This window comes from Eurytemora carolleeae, unplaced genomic scaffold, assembly GCF_000591075.1.
Source record: "Eurytemora carolleeae unplaced genomic scaffold, Eaff_2.0 scaffold1363, whole genome shotgun sequence".
NCBI classification, from domain to species: Eukaryota; Metazoa; Arthropoda; class Copepoda; order Calanoida; family Temoridae; genus Eurytemora; species Eurytemora carolleeae.
This window is the reverse complement of record NW_019397248.1, coordinates 67,026-84,901: the sequence shown is the minus strand read 5'-3', so window position 1 is coordinate 84,901 and position 17,876 is coordinate 67,026. Positions and strand designations below refer to the sequence as shown.

Sequence of the window (17,876 nt, the reverse complement as noted above, 5' to 3'; positions counted from 1 at the left end):
ATTCTTCCACAGATCTAAAGACAGGGTTAGAACACGACAGAGACGACAATCGATTCGAAAGAAAAGACGAATAAATGAAACAGAAATAGAAATTGAATCACATCAAGACCAGGATGACCACGATGATGGTGTTTATGAAGATAATAGTGACCATGGCACAGTGGGGTTCTGCTACAAACAAGAAATAATGGACAATGATGATCCTCTGATAGACCTTTAATGGTGCAAATCCTTTCTGCATCTTTTTATACTATCGTAATATTAACAGTTGTTTTTAATATCAGGTTTATGAAAATCAACATGTGTGAATTTCAGAAAAGATTTCTAAGCTAATGATTGCCTTTGATTCTGTTTCAACTGTAACAGCAATCAAAACTAAGCTTACAGTAACCATAGAACCAGAGTTTCAGGTATTTCTTCATTTGATTTGATTCTGACGATTTAGAGAGTGAAGTGAGTGCATAAAAAACATGGATTTATTTTCTATATTAGCCAAAAAATAGTAGATTTTATTCCAATCTTTCATTCTCCCCCATCGCCAGAAAAGTTTCGAAATTCAAATCCTCCCCCCCCCCAAAAAAAAAAAATACTTACTATTCGTTTGTTTTTGGAGCTTTGCTGGAAATCGAGAAAACAGGAAGTTAGCTTACATTTTAATTTTACCTTTTTTTTTTCCTCCAAAAACTATTCTTCCGTAGAGGCAAAATTTTCGATAAAACCTTTAAACTTCCTTTCCCAAGGAGCAAAATTTCATAAAATTTTAACCCTTGAAGCCACTTTTAGGTTCAACATCATTTAAACCATTTTGTTTTCGGGTTCAACAGTTTTTTCTTCAAATGGACTGATCAAATTTTTTTTTGCCAGTTGGTTCATTTTTTATTCTTATGATTTATGCACAACACAACACTTTTCTTTTGATCTGATCCTGATTTTAACTAATCATTTTGCAGCATGTTTTTGAGGATGGAGTATATGATTGGTTAAGTGAGAACAGAAAGAGTTATATGCCTGAGCTAGGCGGTGTTCTTCTGGCCTGGGATATCTCTAAAATCAAACTGAAAAGTCCAGGACTCCCGCCTTTTAAACCGGAAGTTATCATCAAGGTTAGTATTGTGTATTCTCCATTTAAACCTGAAGTTATCATCAAGATTAGTGTTGTGTATTCTCCCTTTAAACCGGAAGTTAACATACAGGTTAGTATTGTGTATTCTCCATTTAAACCGGAAGTTAACATACAGGTTAGTATTGTGTATTCTCCATTTAAACCGAAAGTTAACATCAAGGTTAGTATTGTGTATTCTCCCTTTAAACCGGAAGTTAAAATCAAGGTTAGTATTGTGTATTCTCCCTTTAAACCGGAAGTTAACATACAGGTTAGTATTGTGTATTCTCCATTTAAACCGGAAGTTAACATCAAGGTTAGTATTGTGTATTCTCCCTTTTAACCGGAAGTTAACATCAAGGTTATTATTGTGTATTATCCCTTTAAACCGGAAGTTATTATCAAGGTTAGTGTTGTGAATTCTCTTTTTAAACTGGAAGTTAACATACAGGTTAGTATTGTGTATTATCCCTTTAAACCGGAAGTTAACATACAGGGTAGTATTGTGTATTCTTCATTTAAACCGGATGTTAACATAAAGGTTTGCATTGTGTATTCTCCCTTTAAACCGGAAGTTAACATACAGGTTAGTATTGTGTATTCTCCATTTAAACCGGAAGTTAACATAAAGGTTTGCATTGTGTATTCTCCCTTTAAACCGGAAGTTAACATACAGGTTATTATTGTGTATCCTCCATTTAAACCGGAAGTTAACATACAGGTTAGTATTGTGTATTCTCCCTTTAAACCGGAAGTTAACATACAGGTTAGTATTGTGTATTCTCCCTTTAAACCGGAAGTTAACATCAAGGTTTAAAACCGGTTTTCCTCCCACCCCCTTTGAAAAACACTGAACACTGAACACTGAACACTGAACACTGAACACTGAACACTGAACACTGAACACTGAACACTGAACACTGAACACTGAACACTGAACACTGAACACTGAACACTGAACACTGAACACTGAACACTGAACACTGAACACTGAATACTAACACTGAACACTGAACACTGAACACTGAACACTGAACACTGAACACTGATCACTGAACACTGAACACTGAATACTATCACTGAACACTGAATACTAACACTGAACACTGAATACTAACACTGAACACTGATCACTGAACACTGAACTCTGATTATAAAACATTAAACATAAAACATTTTTTTTTTCAGGGTGAGTTTACTATCTTCAGACCAAATCCCGGAGAAAGGTAATTCTAGCATAATGTTTAACTGTTGTGTTCTATTGGGATTTTTTAATAACTTTATCGAAAATTTGTTTGTTCAAATCGTGAAAAATTAAAGCGCTCGAGTTTCATGGAGGACCTTTTAAATTGGCTATGGGGCAGGGGGGGGGGATAATAGAAAAACGTACTTAATTCATTTTCACTTCGAATCGAGAATGATAGTTGCTATATTTTTACTTAAAAAATTCATAACGTGTAAACTCATGCGTGCTGTGATTAAATTTTTTTTTCTTAACCCTGTCCCGATTGGGCTGTTTTGTGTAATATGGATTGGGGGTGGTTCCATCCCACAAAACACGCCCCCCCCCCCTCTATGATTTTGCCCTTAGAGTTGAGAAAGGTGAGTGTGATATATGTCCCTACTCCAACTTTTCAAGGCCTGCTCATTAAAATAAATTAGGCATCTTATCTTCAATGGTTAGGTTGCAAGGGAGGATTTTAAAAGGGTCAAAAAGGACGTCAATGTTCTAAAATAAATATTTATTTTGACAAATATTAACATGTGACATCCATTTTTCAAGAGCTTTCCAAATATATAAATTTTAGCCCTGTATTTTATTGATATAAAAGTTACCCTTTCTGATTTTTTTTTCACATTTTGACAATTTAAACAAGAAATCAAGTATTTTAACCAATTCAGCGATTGCAAAAATTCCTAACATCTGAGGAGTTAAAGATTTGTTAGCGAAAATATATATCCCGCCAACTATTCCTCTATTACCCTGATAATCTTATTTTCCACTAAACAGCGATAAAAAACATTCCTTACATACTTGGGAAAGATTATGATGAAATGATGTTTAGTAATTACAATGACCCTTCATTTAGAAAAACAACGATACCCTGTTAATCTGTATCTGATCAAAAACAAATTTCTAGCTTGAACATTGTTTAATTTAAATAATTTTTACATTGTTTTCTTGCAGTAGAAAAAATTGAAAATAATCTTTTTTTTAAATTATTTACATAGATATTTAATTCATTCTTGATCGGACAAAGCATTTGTGAATCGAATATGCCATTTTAGAAATGGAGGGTTTCTTGAAATTTTGAAATTTTGTCCCTTAGAAACCAAATTGAACCCTTGATTACTTTAGGTTGTGGGGTCGTGTTCTAGAGGTCAGGCCGGACCTGGTAATCTGTAAAACCAACGAAGTACTAATGGTGAAGGTTGATACTAACCTTGTAACAGGTGAGATACAAATGTACTGTAGACTACTGTATGGTTGATACTAATCTTGTAACAGGTGAGATACAAGGAAGGTATGTAGTGTACAGGTATAGTCGATAGGATTAGTGTATATTTATCTGTGACGTATTTGGACTGCTGAAGAACTAGTTTCCGTGACGTATTTGACGGGCCCCCCTCCCCCCATATTAAATAATGCATTTTTTTTCTTCCCGCATTTTCACATATAAGAATTGGATATGAACGGTTTATTGTTTAAAATATATTTCGAATAGTTCAAAGTAATTAAAATAATTTTATTTTACAAAAATACGTTTTTTTTAGTTAATCCTGGAGACAGTATCACATACACCTTCCACAGATATCAGAGAGATGGAAAGTTGACCTCATAAAACTCGTCAACATTTTTTTAAATATATTTTATCAACGATTTGATGCAGGGGTGTTATTTTCCTTTAAAATTATTCCTCCCCTCTCCAGAAGATAGGTATGTACATTTTTGGGGTAAAAAGTATGAAAAAGGAAGAATAAAAACTTACCTTTTTATGTTCAATTTTTTTTTGATCTTTTTTCCCCCCCCCTTTAAAATATCCCTGCTGATGAAGAATTAATAAAATTTAAAGCCTTTTTTGAAAAGAATTAAAAAAACTATTTTGAGGGCCTCTATCCTTGAATTGAAGTCAACTTGAATGTTAGGAAAAGTTGGAATTATCTACGGATCTGACCCACGTGTAGAACACAGCTGTAGGTAAACAAACTAACATTTACCCAGCTTATAAACTTAAGAGGAATTTTTTTTATTCGCTTATTTTTATTTTAAAGCTTGATGAATCCTTCAGAGATAAGGAAATTTTTAAGATTTTGGTTCTTGGATAACGGTTTTAAAATATCCCATTTTAGGGAAAGTGATTTTTCTGAAGTTGGAGCCTGTTCCTTCAAAATCATAAATTTTCACTAAAACTACATTTAATTGATTTAAACAAGCAATTTTCTCTATCCCCCGTACAAACAGAAAAATGTTAACTATTGCAGCCCATTTTTTTTTTATGGAAGTGATCCTTGGAATGACTCAACGGTAGCGAAGAACCCAAGCTCAGATCAAGGTTTTTATAAAGATTTTATATCCCATACCTACAACATTTATTTTACATTTTACTTTTTGACAGAAATAAACCTTATTAATTTAAAAAAAAAAACTAAAAACTAAAATGTAATCTTTGATTAATAATTGTTAATATTGATTTGATGGAGAAATTGGTAAAACTCCGTTGATCTCTTATCTGCAGATTTATTACTCCAAGCCTTGATAAAAGAATGAACAATTTCGGAAATTTGTCTGAATTCATGATCGATTCTAATCAACCCTTGTTTTTGCAAACACTCTTTTTAAGCAAACTGATCAGATTTTTGTTTCCTATTTTATTCTATGTTCTAAAAACATTTAGAATCTTCATAAATATCTAGAGAATTTTTTTCAGGAACTCCTGGACCTTCTTATAGAAAGTCAGCGATTACCCCTAATAGAGCTGCCGCTGTAACTCCTAATCATGCAACCCCTAACCATGCAACACCTAACCTTACGACCCCTAAACCTGCCAACCCTGAGGAAACCAAAACTCCGATTAAACCTGCAAGTACAAAGAAGTCTGAAGCTTTAACAAAGAAGATCCCGGATTCTAATAAACGAAAGGCCGAATCAGAGAGTGCACCAAGGTAGTTATTAGCTGGACAGGGGTTCATATTTTATTGAAAAATTATTTTTAGTTTTCCAGTTTTTTTCTCGGTAACTTGGAGGGGTGGGGATGATAATTGGAGGATTTTGGATTGAAGTATTTTTCTTATTTTTAGTTGAGCTTTTATGATAAGGGGAGGAAGGCCAGCTGCAACGATTTCTAGTCCGAGCCCCTTTCTGCTCATTTTTTCAAGTGTCTAATCCTCCAAGATAAAACTATTTTTCAAGAAATGGGCCACGTTAGGTCGAAATATTGAATTTTTTTAAGTTGAAAAAAATAGTTCAATTGAATTAAAAATTTCGCGTTTAATGTCGACCTTTTTTACGCTCATTTTCAGATATTCCTGGTGTAGAATGCCGAAATAATTCCGAGTTTGAAGAACTTCATTCTTGTTTGCTAATTTTAATGAAAACCAATTTTTCCGAGTGGTTCGATGGGGAAAATGCCAAATATTCTGCTATTTATTTTATATCGCGTAGGTTAGCCATTACGGAGGCGGTAGAGATTTAAGTTTTACCTAAATAAAGTTTGACATCGTTCTTATGGCTTTAACGATTCCAACATGATGTAATAATTGCAATACTTAAGTCTATATATATATTTTGCCCTAACGTGGCCAGATTAAAAAAAAATAGTTTCATCTTCTAGAATTAGAAACTTTAAAACACATAATAATCCAAAGACGATGATTTAGAGGTGGCTCGGACGAGAAATTTTTGTGGCTGGCCTTCCTCCCCTCTTTTGATAACTCTCTTAATTTTTGCAGATTTGAGAATGAAAAATTGATCAACTGGCACGTGTCCCCCTTTTAATACTTTTAAACGAAAGTTCATCCCCCCCCCTTTTGCGTAAATAATCTGTCTTTAACATGCCACGTTTTCTTTTTTATTTCTCGTGTTATGTTTAGCAAAAAGTTGAAGTGTTCCCCTGCCATCCAGCCTCCTGCCTTTGCCGCCATCCAGCCCCCTGCCGCCCCTGCCAACCAGCCTCGTGCCTCCGCCGCCATCCTGCCCGCCGCCTCTCTTCAAGATACTGCAGGTGTATAATCGTCAGAAATCGAATATTGAGTTTATTTAGTCCTATTAAATTATGCGCAAGGAGTATGTTAGAAATATCAGTCCTTGTCCTCCAGAGTAGTGTTCTGGTTTCCCTTGTCCTCCTAGAGTATGGTTCTGGTCTGCCTTGTCCTCCAGAGTAGTGTTCTGGTCTGCCTTGTCCTCCTAGAGTAGGGTTCTGGTCTGCCTGGTTCTCGTCTGCGTTTGGTTATCTCGGCACACAACTCAAATGCACAAGTATAGGGGTCAGAATATTTAAACATTTTGTCAAGTTTGGATTTGAAAATGTGGTTCTGGAGTCCTTGACGTCTGTCGGGAGTCCATTCCATCTGGGGACAATACTATTTGTTAAAAAGTTAAGTCTGATGTCAGACTTTGACCTTGTTGCTACAAGGTTTCCATGGTAAGTGGTGTTCCTGGTAAATCTGTTAGGTTCCTGGCCGAATAACGTAAACCAAACAGAACTGTCAACATTGTTGATACCTTTGTTAATTAATTATTATCCATTATGGAATTCATGTGCTGACTATTTTTACTAGAAAATACTTTATGCCTTATCATTACGTAATACTTAACTTATTGAACTTGCCCTCGAATTCATGATAGTTTATTTTAACAATTGTTTGATTGACTGAGTTCGTACTAGGACCTTACTTGAGTCATTTTCTGGTCGTGTTTCCTTAATTCTTCCAATACTTGTTTTATTTTAAGTGAACTCGTGAACCTTAAATATTTCCCGCAAGATATGCTTATATAAGGGGGGAATACATGATTTTTGAAACATGTTCGAAGAAGATAAACTAGGGTGACACACGAAAAAGTGAATGTCAGAAAATCAAAAGGTGCCTAGGTTTATTGTGTGATGTTAACCCTTAGTATTAAAATGCAAAAAAAATTGTTTCTCTAACTTGATGAATTCAGGTGGAATTAGTGTCAATAATGAGGAAAGGGCAATTATCACTTTGTGACACCAAATTTTGCACTAAGACGCACTTTTTGTTCTTAAATTGAGATAAATTGCATATAGCCTCCAATCTACCGGGATCACTAAGAATATTTGGGATTGGAGATTGACATCCATCAAATATTAAGGTTTTGTTGAAAAACTGAAAACGACTTCCACCTGATGTAATGCTATCAACCTGACATTTTCACACAATGCTCATATTGGGCCACATCACCCACAGAAACTATGCACCCTAAAAAATGTTAACCACCTTCGTGTGATCACCCTTAGTTACATTCCTGTTTTCCTATATTATAATTTATTTTTAGCTCCTGAGTTGGGGCCAGGTTGGGTGAGAAGATACCATAGAACCGCCAAGTCGTCCTGGAACACTTATATATCACCTTCAGGGAACTTCATATAATAACTTTAACATAAAGAAGAGTTTAATCTATCTTATGATTTGTTGTAGTTTGCGGCAACTAGGGTTTGATTTCCGTGTATCATTATTATACAATGTTGGATTTTTCTTAATTTAATTTTCTATTTTCTTTTCAAAATTATAAAATAATGCAGAAATATTCTGATTCTGTAATTACATTTTTACATAATTTTAATGATACTTTAAATCTCTTGTAACTGTAATGAGTATCCATGTATTTTGAATTTTAATCCAGGTAAAAAGTATAAAATGTTTTTGGGCGTTATTGTTTTATTATTATTGATAAATTCTTGATAATAGGAAAACATTTCAAATATTTGAAAATTGCCAAAGAGTTCCTCGATCAGATCACCTGGAATCATGATGCTGCCCCGGCGGAGCTTTCTGATGATGTTCCTACCAAACTTGATGTTATAACTGTCACCAACACTGTTATATCAAGTTAGTGTTTCTATTCACCTTAAGTCAATATACATGGTGTCCCACACCAAAATGGATAAGTTATGGCTTTAAATTGAGATTTTCGAGAAAGATAATTTGAAATGAATGAATCTTTTAAAAAACTCTATGAGGCTAATAAAAATTATGTGCAGAAAGTAATAGGTTTTTCGAGTATTATTTGTGTATTTTGTCCTCCCATAAATAAGACTAGTAAATTAAACTCTTCTAAAAAAATAATCTGCCAATTTTGATGAGCAAATGCCTTCTTGAATGAGAAAACACGCTAATTTTTAAGTTGCAAATGATCAACATTCATATTTTAGAGGAATTCTGTTTCAAGAGTATAAAATATATTATATCATATCTGTTCGGTTCCATAGTAGTAAACTTATCGTGTAAGAATTCCTATTATTACACGGTTCAGGAGATACAATTTTAATTTTGTTCGCTTTCCAGCGTTTAAGAATGCTTATTCTGTAGGTGCAGAATTTTCATTCTTTAACCCTCAGACCGTCTAAGAATGGAAATTATTACATGGTCAGAGCGTAAAAAAATGTATATTCTTACACGCTCCGAGCATTAAAGAATGGAAATTATTACACTTGTTGAAGAATATTCATTCTTACACGCTCCTTATTATCTTTTTAACATAGATCAATATTGGTCCATATATTGATCTTTTTAACATAGATCAACATTGTTCCATATATTGATCTTTTTAACATAGATCAATATTGGTCCATATATTGATCTTTTTAACATAGATCAACATTGCTCCATATATTGATCTTTTTAACATAGATCAATATTAATATTGATCTACATGCACTGCATTGGGCAAACTCACCTTTTTCTTTTATATTAATACATGCACTTAACTTTTTATACTTTAAATTAACATTCTCACTTACCTTTTTCTTTAATATTAAAACATGCAAACTTACCTTTTCATGCTCACTTGCCTTTTTCGTTTTTTGAAGTATTAATATACCTTAATTCAGGAATTTCTGTTTAAATCTTAACCTTATTCCTGACAGAAGAGTGGAACCCCTTGTGTTTAATAAACATTTTCTGACCTTTCCTAAAAGTTTTTCTTCATTGCGAACCAAATTTGGTGAGATTTTGCAAATCTCTGCATATTTGTAATAGTACGGTCAGAGCTTTTCAAAAATGGAAAGGTTGTCTTTACTTCACAATTTCAATCAATTGTTTTTTCATTTTATAATTGGATACTGAACAATAATACATAATAAGGGTTTCAAAAATTACAAATTCAGTTGTAATATTTAAACAAATTAGACAGAATTTGAAGAGGTCAATTTGCCCCCACCCTACAGCTAAAACTAGTTCTAAAGTACCTCAGCCTAAGCCAGCAGTCACCATATATCGCATAGCTCGAGATGATGAAGTGAAACCACAATCAAAACCAAAAATGTTAGCTGATAAAAACTAGTGAAATACTATTGTCAAGCTTTTAATTGGGTCTTATCACTCCATACTCCATAGCAATGAAAACAGTGAATCTTGCTTCATGAATAAAAGACAAAGATCTTCATCAGTTCAAGTCGAACTGATTCTAACTAGATAACCTGCTTTAATCTCCTCTTTTTGGAAGATTTAGGAAATGATTTCTTCTGTGTAAATGAAAGCACGATTTTGTTCAGTATAAGAGAACCCACTACTATACCTTCTCCCCATCTAAAAAAACTCAAGGCACATTCAACATGCTGTATCTAAATGTAGTATCAACTTAAAATAAAGAGCAAAATTATTAGAAATTGGTTAACAAACAAACTTATCAAAGGAAACGATCACACCACATGCAATACTCTCAACTTAAGAACCAATTTTTACTTATAAAATGGTTTTTAACATTTTAACAATAGAAAAATAAAAAACAGTGATAGTCAGAACAAGAGCAGAAAACTTATTTGCAACCTTTCATAATGTTAACTGTTCCAACTTGAAATAGTCGGATTTCACCAGAATTATTTTTTAATATAATTTCTTGGGTATGTGTCCATGGAACCTCACAAATATGATATAATAATAATCTTATGAGGAAAAAAATGTAATAATGGAAATTCTTAAACGAGATGAAATAATCTTGATGCAGTCTTTAACTCAGGCCGCATTTCCTCATAAGATTATCATATTATTTCATTTTTTCCATTATCATTAATTATTGTTCAGGTTGGAATAGAGGTTTGGATAATAATCTGAAGAATGTGCAAGTTGTTCATGGTTCTGCTAAGTCTAAACCTAAACCCAGGAAGAAGGCGACTAAACCGGCTCAACCTCTTGCAGAAGATATTACGGTAAAAAATCTTTCGTAAATTCCAGGGTGGCCAAAATGTACGGATTGTACGGATTTTTTTAATAACCCTAAAATTGTACGGATTTTTTTTTCAAATTGTACGGATTGAACGGATTTTTATTCTGGAAATACACCGAATTTTTTATTTTCACTCATTTCAGCAAATTTTTCATGAAAATTTCAAAAAAAATTCTCTTCAAAATGAAGTTAGTTTAACTTATGAGTAGGATGAGTAGGATGAGTAGGATGAGTAGGATGAGTAGGATGAGTAGGATGAGTAGGATGAGTAGGATGAGTAGGATGATAAGTAGGATGATAAGTAGGATGATAAGTAGGATGATAAGTAGGATGATGAGTAGGATGATGAGTAGGATGAGTTGGATGACGAGTAGGATGATGAGTAGGATGATGAGGATGAGTAGGATGATGAGTAGGATGATGAGGATGAGTAGGATGATGAGTAGGATGATGAGTAGGATGATGAGTAGGATAATGAGTAGGATGATGAGTAGGATGATGAGTAGGATGATGAGTAGGATGATGAGGATGAGTAGGATGATGAGTGGGATGATGAGTAGGATGATGATTAGGATGATGAGTAGGATGATTAGGATGATGAGTAGGATGATGAGTAGGATGATGAGTAGGTTGAGTAGGATGAGTAGGATGTACAGGATGAGTAGAATGACTAGAATGAGAAGAATGAGTAAGATGCTTAGGATAGCAGGATAGTAGGATGAGTTGAATGAGTAGGATGAGTTGAATGAGTAGGACGAGTAGGACGAGTACGACGAGTAGGACGAGTATGACGAGTAGGACGAGTAGGACGAGCAGGACGAGCAGGACAAGCAGGACGAGCATGACTAGCATGACGAGCAGGACGAGCAGGACGAGTAGGATAAGTAGAATGAGAAGGATGAGTAGGATGAGTAGGACGAGTAGGACGAGCAGGATGAGCAGGACGAGCAGAATGAGAAGGATGATTAGGACTAGAAGAATGAGTAGAATGAGTAGGACGAGTTGGACGAGTTGGACGAGTTGGACGAGTTGGACGAGTTGGACGAGTTGGACGAGTAGGACGAGTAGGACGAGCAGGACGAGTAGAATGAGAAGGATGATTAGGATGAGTAGGATGAGTAGGATGAGTAGGATGAGTAGGATGAGTAGGATGAGTAGGATGAGTAGGATGAGTAGGATGAGTAGGATGAGTAGGATGAGTAAGACGAGTAGTATTGGTAGGATGGGTAGAATGAGTAGGATGAGTAGGATGAGTAGGATGAGTAGGATGAGCAGGATGAGTAGGGAGTAAGATGAGTAGGAGGAGTGGGATGAACAGGATGAGCAGGATGAGTGGGATGAACAGTATGAGTAGGATGAGTAGAATAACTAGAATGGGATGGATGAGAAGGATTTAAAAAAAAAATGTACGGATTGTACGTTTTTTTTTCTCGAAAATTGTACGGATTGTACGGATTTTTTTTCGAAAATTGTATGGATTTTTGTACGGATTTTTTCAAAAAAGTTTTAGCCACCCTGAAATTCGTGTTGTTAGTATTATTCTAAATGAGAAGGGTAATTTTTTCTTAGAGAATCATCCCACTCATTAAAATGGTGTTTTCCCCAGAATGAAACCATAAAAAAGATTTGTTGATTTGTTGATTAAAATGTAAATATATCTGAGATATTGTGGGGGGGGGGAATAATTTTTCAAGAAAATAAATATCCCTGAATATTTAGGATGAGGCTGTTTCAATGGTTGAGTTTAAGATGGAGGAAGAGACCGAGGATCAGGACCTGGAGGAACAGTGTCAGGAGGAAGAGTTTCAGGAGGAAGAGATCGAGGATCAGGAGAAGGAGGAAGAGATCGATCACAAAGAGGAACAGTACAAGGAGGAAGAGATCGAGATTAAGGAGGAACCGTACCAGGAGCAAGAGATCGAGGAGCAAGGAGCAGATGAACAAGATGATGGAACAGGAGGGTACAGTAGGTTACTGGACAAGAAACTAAACTCAAGAAAAGAAAGAAAAAGAGCCAAAAGAAGGACGATTATAAATTAAATACTTCCTTTGTCGCTTAAAGAATTATCCTGAGAGCTCCAGCATATAGGCGACCAGTTTTCATTATTTTTTAGCAAATGTGACCCATGAACCATAAAGTCTCCCGTATAGATCCAGTTTGTCAAGATTGAAGAATTTTACGGTAAATATTAAATAAATGATAATATTTTATCGTAACTTACTTACCTCTTCAACTTCCTAATATATTAATAATTTATTTTTCATCGATTACACTATTTTGTCTACTCATCTACTTATCTTCCTTTTTTGTTTTCTGATCTTCCTATTTTGTCCACTTATCTACCTATTTTGTCTTCTGATCTTCCTATTTTGTCTACTTATCTTCCTATTTTGTCTACTGATCATTCTACTTTGTCAGGTTATCTACCTATTTTGTCTACTGATCTTCCCATTTTGTCTACCGATCTTCCCATTTTGTCTACTTCTCTTACCTATTTTGTATACTTATCTTCCTATTTTGTCTACTTATTTTCCTATTTTGTCTACTTATCTTCCTATTTTGTCTACTTATCTTCCTATTTTGTATACTTATCTTACCTATTTTGTATACTTACCTATTTTGTCTACTTTTTTTGTCTACTTATCTACCTATTTTGTCTACTTACGTATTTTGTCTACTTATCTACCTATTTTGTCATTGTTCATCTTAGTTCAGGTGAATATACTCATCCTTTCTCTATCCATCCTTCTACTTCATCTTCATCCTTAGTAATGGTTAATAATTAATTAATGAAAATACTCATCAATCCCTCTCCTCTCATTCTTAGTTCTTAGTTCTTAGTTTAGATCTTCTTATTCTGCTCATCTTACCCTCCTTTTTAACTCAATATTCAAGTTTTCCGAACATAGATTTATAATATTATTTATTAGTTTGGTTTGTTCTCCGTCTGATTGTCCTGGTTAGAAAACTTTGATTTCTTCTTCAGGGGCGGATACAGGTCCCACTTAAAATTTATTAAATGTTTCAAGCCGGCGCTCAATTAAAACCGGTTTTTGGCGGATTTGAGACGCGGCTCGAATTCATTAAATTCTGACTCTGGTGCAAGATTAAGCCAATCCTTTAGATATGCATATAATACATCTGATAAATTTTTTTTTAAAGTAGTTACAGTTTGTGACTGAAATACTTCCTTAAGCAATTCCATGCCCTTGCCTTTTTTAAAGGCTTATTTTAAACTCGTCTGTCCAAATTTGATTAAATGGGGTTTTTTCTGAATCCAGGTCTACAGGAGATACGAAGACGGTGTAGTAAACCTCCTCTTTTAGGAAATATTGTTCAAATAGGAGATAAATCAGGTAATTTAATCTATCGATCAATCAAACAGAGTATAGATCAATGGAAGTTATATTTTGGATTATTAGTATTAGAAAATGATCATGAAAGATCCCCAACGTGACTGACTTTATTATTAAATTGTAGATCGTAGAATGTTTTTTTAATTATACGAATAATCATTTGATTTGTCAATAGATTGATTAACCCATTTTTAAATAATTACTTTATATCAAATGAATTGATAAATCAATTAAATATTCATAAAATCAACTGGCGTAAGAATCATATCATTATTAAAGCATTTCCTAGTCATTCAATGTCTTTTTTTTGCTCTCGCAGTATACTTTATACTGGCGACGAATTTTCAATTTAAACCTTCGTCACAAAGATATCATTTTTTTCCATCTGAAAATTGTTAGTTTTCTATTTCCAATTCTGTGTTAAAGTGATATCTTTCACAATGTTACCTATATTTTGGAAAAAGTGTGAAAAATCGGACATGCCACTTCTAATATTAAAGATCACTTAAGTGAAGTTACTTTTGGTAGTATCGAGAACTTGACGTTGCCCGAGGATTCCTTCTATACTGAGATATTTATCAACCTTGCTTTCAACTTCAGTAATAGTCTCTTTAAAACATCAAATTTGTATTTATCAGAAGTAAATATTTCTTTAAAAATCATTTCCCTACTCTCTTCAAAGATCGTGGGGAACATATATAAATTTTCGGGGGCTTAAAGAAGAAAAAAATCTGATCCACTTTCCTTTACATGATCCCCTTACTCTATCCATGATCCCTTATTCTATCCAGATCCATTACTCCATCCAGACCCTTTATTCTATCCTGATCCCTTATTCTATCCAGATCCATTACTCCACCCAGACCCTTTATTCTATCCTGATCCCTTATTCTATCCTGATCCATTACTCCATCCAGATCCCCTTATTCTATCCAGATCCCCATATTCTTTCCAAATCCCCTTATTCTTTCCAAATCCCCTTATTCTTTCCAAATCCCCTTATTCTTTCCAATTCCCCTTATTCTTTCCAGATCCCCTTATTCTTTCCAAATCCCCTTATTCTTTCCAAATCCCCTTATTTTTTCCAAATCCCCTTTTTCTTTCCAAATCCCCTTATTCTTTCCAAATCCCCTTATTCTTTCCAGATCCCCTTATTCTTTCCAGATCCCCTTATTCTTTCCAAATCCCCTTATTTTTTCCAAATCCCCTTATTCTTTCCAAATCCCCTTCATCTATCATGATCCTATATTCTTTCAAATTCTTTATTCTATCCAGATCCACTTTTTCTATCCAGATCCCTTATTTTTACCATGATGCCTTATTCAATCCAGATCCCCTTATTCTATTCAATCCAGATCCCCTTATTCTATCCAGATCCACATTTTCTATCCATGATCCCTTATTCTATCCAGATCCTCTTATTATATCCAGATCCCCTTATTTTATTGAGATCCTAATAAGTCCCTTATCTCTTATTTTATATTTTTAAATATTCCTAATTCAATCCAAGATTCCAAATTAAATTCAGTTCTCCTGATTTAAACCTGATTGTGAATTGTGTATGCCAATATCTCTTTATATTCAAGTTCACGTGCAATTTGAACAACTGTCCCTTGAATCGAATCTTATATTTCAGGAAGCAGTTAACTTCTACTCGTGTTTGCTGTGTAACTGTCAGAGTAACAGATTCGCCGACAGCTTAACAGCTGTTGCTTCTACGAGTAACAGCTTCCCCGGTGACAGACAGCTGATGCTGAATCTGTACAACTGTGAGAGTTATACAGCTGCTACCCTGTGCTCGCTATTTACCTAATCTTATGTACGGTTCTTGACAACTGAAGTACATGTACTCCGTGCATAGATCTATGTATTCTGTGTACTATGGAACCTGTTTCAGTACAAAACGTTCCTCTACTGAGTTCTATAAAGATGATTGTTATGAATATTTAAATCTATAAAACGGTGATACTTTGACGTGATATATTGAGATATCTTGTATATTTTTCTACTATCCCATATATACTATCAGAAGGACCCAGGGGATGAAAAAAGAAGCCCACCAGTGCCATTTTTATAGTAAACGGCTTATTTCACCCCTTGGTCTCCTGAATCTGGATTTAAGGGGGGCAAGTAATTTGTTTCCAGTAGAAATAAAACTGGTTTAAGTCCAGTAGAAATAAAACTGCTTTAAGTCCAGAAGTTGTTGTTGTTGTTCACTCACGTTAAAACTTAAGAAAATTTAAAGAACCAAATCTGCCGAATTTATTAAATAAAAAGTTTTTGATGATCAATTTGAGGCCAAACCTTCTCTCTCATGGCAGCAGAATTCTAGCAACCTATCATCCTGTTTACAATTTCAAAGATTAAAACGAATATCTGACAAAATAATGATTTTCTAAAAAGATATCTCATAGCAGTAGCCAGAGCACAGAATAGCATTAAAATAATTTTAGTGGATTTTTGTCTTTTTAATCAAAAGCATGTTGAAAATTCGTAATTTGACGTGGAATCATCTGCGACTACATATTCACTCATAAAATATAAACTTATTTAATCACCAAAAATAAAACTAATTTTTTAAAAATTAAAATGAAAAAATCTACAAAAAAAGCTTAGTCACGGATGAACAAAACCCCATTTAATGTTTAAATTCGCCATAGTTTTAACCAGTTGACGGTTTAATTATTTTTTGAAAATTGATCTATTCCTCGCACTTAATCAATCAATCAAGTATCTTAGAGATCACTGATTAATATTGGTAATTCCAGGTTGTTGATCATGTGCAGGAAAGTTAGTGTGTGCTGTGCGATATTATGATATCCTGTATCCTAAATTGAATTTTTGTATCCTAAATTGAATTTTTGTATCCTCAATTGGATTTTGTATCCTTGGATTCGATATTTACACTTTCAGCCGCAGGATTGTAACCATGTATCCATGTATTCATGTATACTGGTATAGCTGAATACTAATGAAAGATTTGGATATTTGAGACTTATCAAGCTTCATATTTGTGTGTTTAAAAAATTCTAAAAAAAATAGCTATACCTTATATTATGTATGTATCAAAGAGAAAGGTTTGAAATAATTTTTTTTTAAATATTTGATTTGAAAATGAGCACCACCAGTTAATATTGTAATCATGAAAAATTGTTAATATCTGAATAAAATCTGACGCAGTGGAGGTTATTTGTTATTTTTAAAGCCAGAAAATAAGACGGAACGACGGTGTAAAATATTTTCCCCTGAATTTTATCTATTTAAAGAGACTCTACGCATAGTGTCAAGCGAAACACCAAGATACGATTACAATGTCCGAATAAAAACTGTTCCCCTGAAAGTTGTGTCTGATCAAGTAGGAATTAGATATCCATATCCATAAAGTATCTCCAAATTAATGATTCATTTATGGTTTCCCTTCGGAAGTAACTTGGGCATTTCTTGGAATGAGAGGCAATGGAGAAACATGCTAAATTAACACTGAACGACTATCAACATTTTTGACGAGATCAAGGTTTTAAGGGTACAGTTGTAAATCGGACATTGCGATATTTGCATGGAGGGGTCCTTAAAATTACGCTTACACTCCCTTAAATCACGAGCGCCACTAAAGGGAGTGACCGGCAATGAGTGGTAGTTGGACTGAGAATGTTGTATTGTGAAGAAATTTTTTAGGATTTATTTGCGACAATAATCGTTTTATTTATATATAAGTCGGCTTTCAAGATCATCTATTGGTCTGATTGGTTAAATTTGAGAATTGAATTTTTTAATTATTGAATAACGTCGACAAAAAATGTAGCAAAGATTCTACAGTAGACTAATAAGATTGTTATGGAACAGGTTGAGAAAATGAAAAATTAACTCTTATCTCGAAAATTAGTATTCTTATTCAGTTATTAGTTTCTGTAATCTCTCATTTTTCACAAACATGTTCTTTAGATTTTCCGGAATTTTCATTGAAGGCTGGAGAATGTCAATCAGAAGTTAATAAAAGTCTTAACAAATAAAAAT

At 34.0% G+C, this 17,876-nt stretch overlaps 1 protein-coding gene across 2 annotated transcripts; it reads left to right on the top strand.

Moving 5' to 3' along the window:
- The first annotated feature begins 315 nt into the window (after positions 1-315).
- Positions 316-17,046, top strand: LOC111713031 (histone H3.v1). 2 transcript variants are annotated; one of them, XM_023487818.1, is made up of 16 exons: positions 316-410; positions 951-1,103; positions 2,291-2,328; positions 3,462-3,556; positions 3,878-3,928; positions 4,250-4,301; positions 4,607-4,656; positions 5,032-5,266; positions 6,194-6,324; positions 7,617-7,697; positions 8,063-8,170; positions 10,364-10,488; positions 12,225-12,687; positions 13,437-13,504; positions 13,788-13,862; positions 15,499-17,046. In XM_023487818.1, exons 1-13 carry the CDS (start codon positions 333-335, stop codon positions 12,543-12,545), a joined length of 1,518 nt encoding a protein of 505 aa, XP_023343586.1. In that variant the 5' UTR covers positions 316-332; the 3' UTR covers positions 12,546-12,687; positions 13,437-13,504; positions 13,788-13,862; positions 15,499-17,046. The 2 variants fall into 2 exon arrangements, with proteins under 2 accessions (XP_023343586.1, XP_023343585.1); XM_023487817.1 differs by having other exon boundaries at positions 8,030-8,170.
- The last annotated feature ends 830 nt before the right edge of the window (positions 17,047-17,876 follow it).

What these genes read in the sequence shown, in the direction of transcription:
- LOC111713031 (XM_023487817.1), top strand. Translation starts at nt 333, where the DNA reads ATGATTGCCTTTGATTCTGTTTCAACTGTAACAGCAATCAAAACTAAG. An exon ending in CGTGTAGAACACAGCTGTAG is followed by an intron (nt 4,302 to 4,606) that starts GTAAACAAACTA and finishes TTTTTATGGAAG; the next exon opens with TGATCCTTGGAATGACTCAA. An exon ending in CTCTTGCAGAAGATATTACG is followed by an intron (nt 10,489 to 12,224) that starts GTAAAAAATCTT and finishes CTGAATATTTAG; the next exon opens with GATGAGGCTGTTTCAATGGT.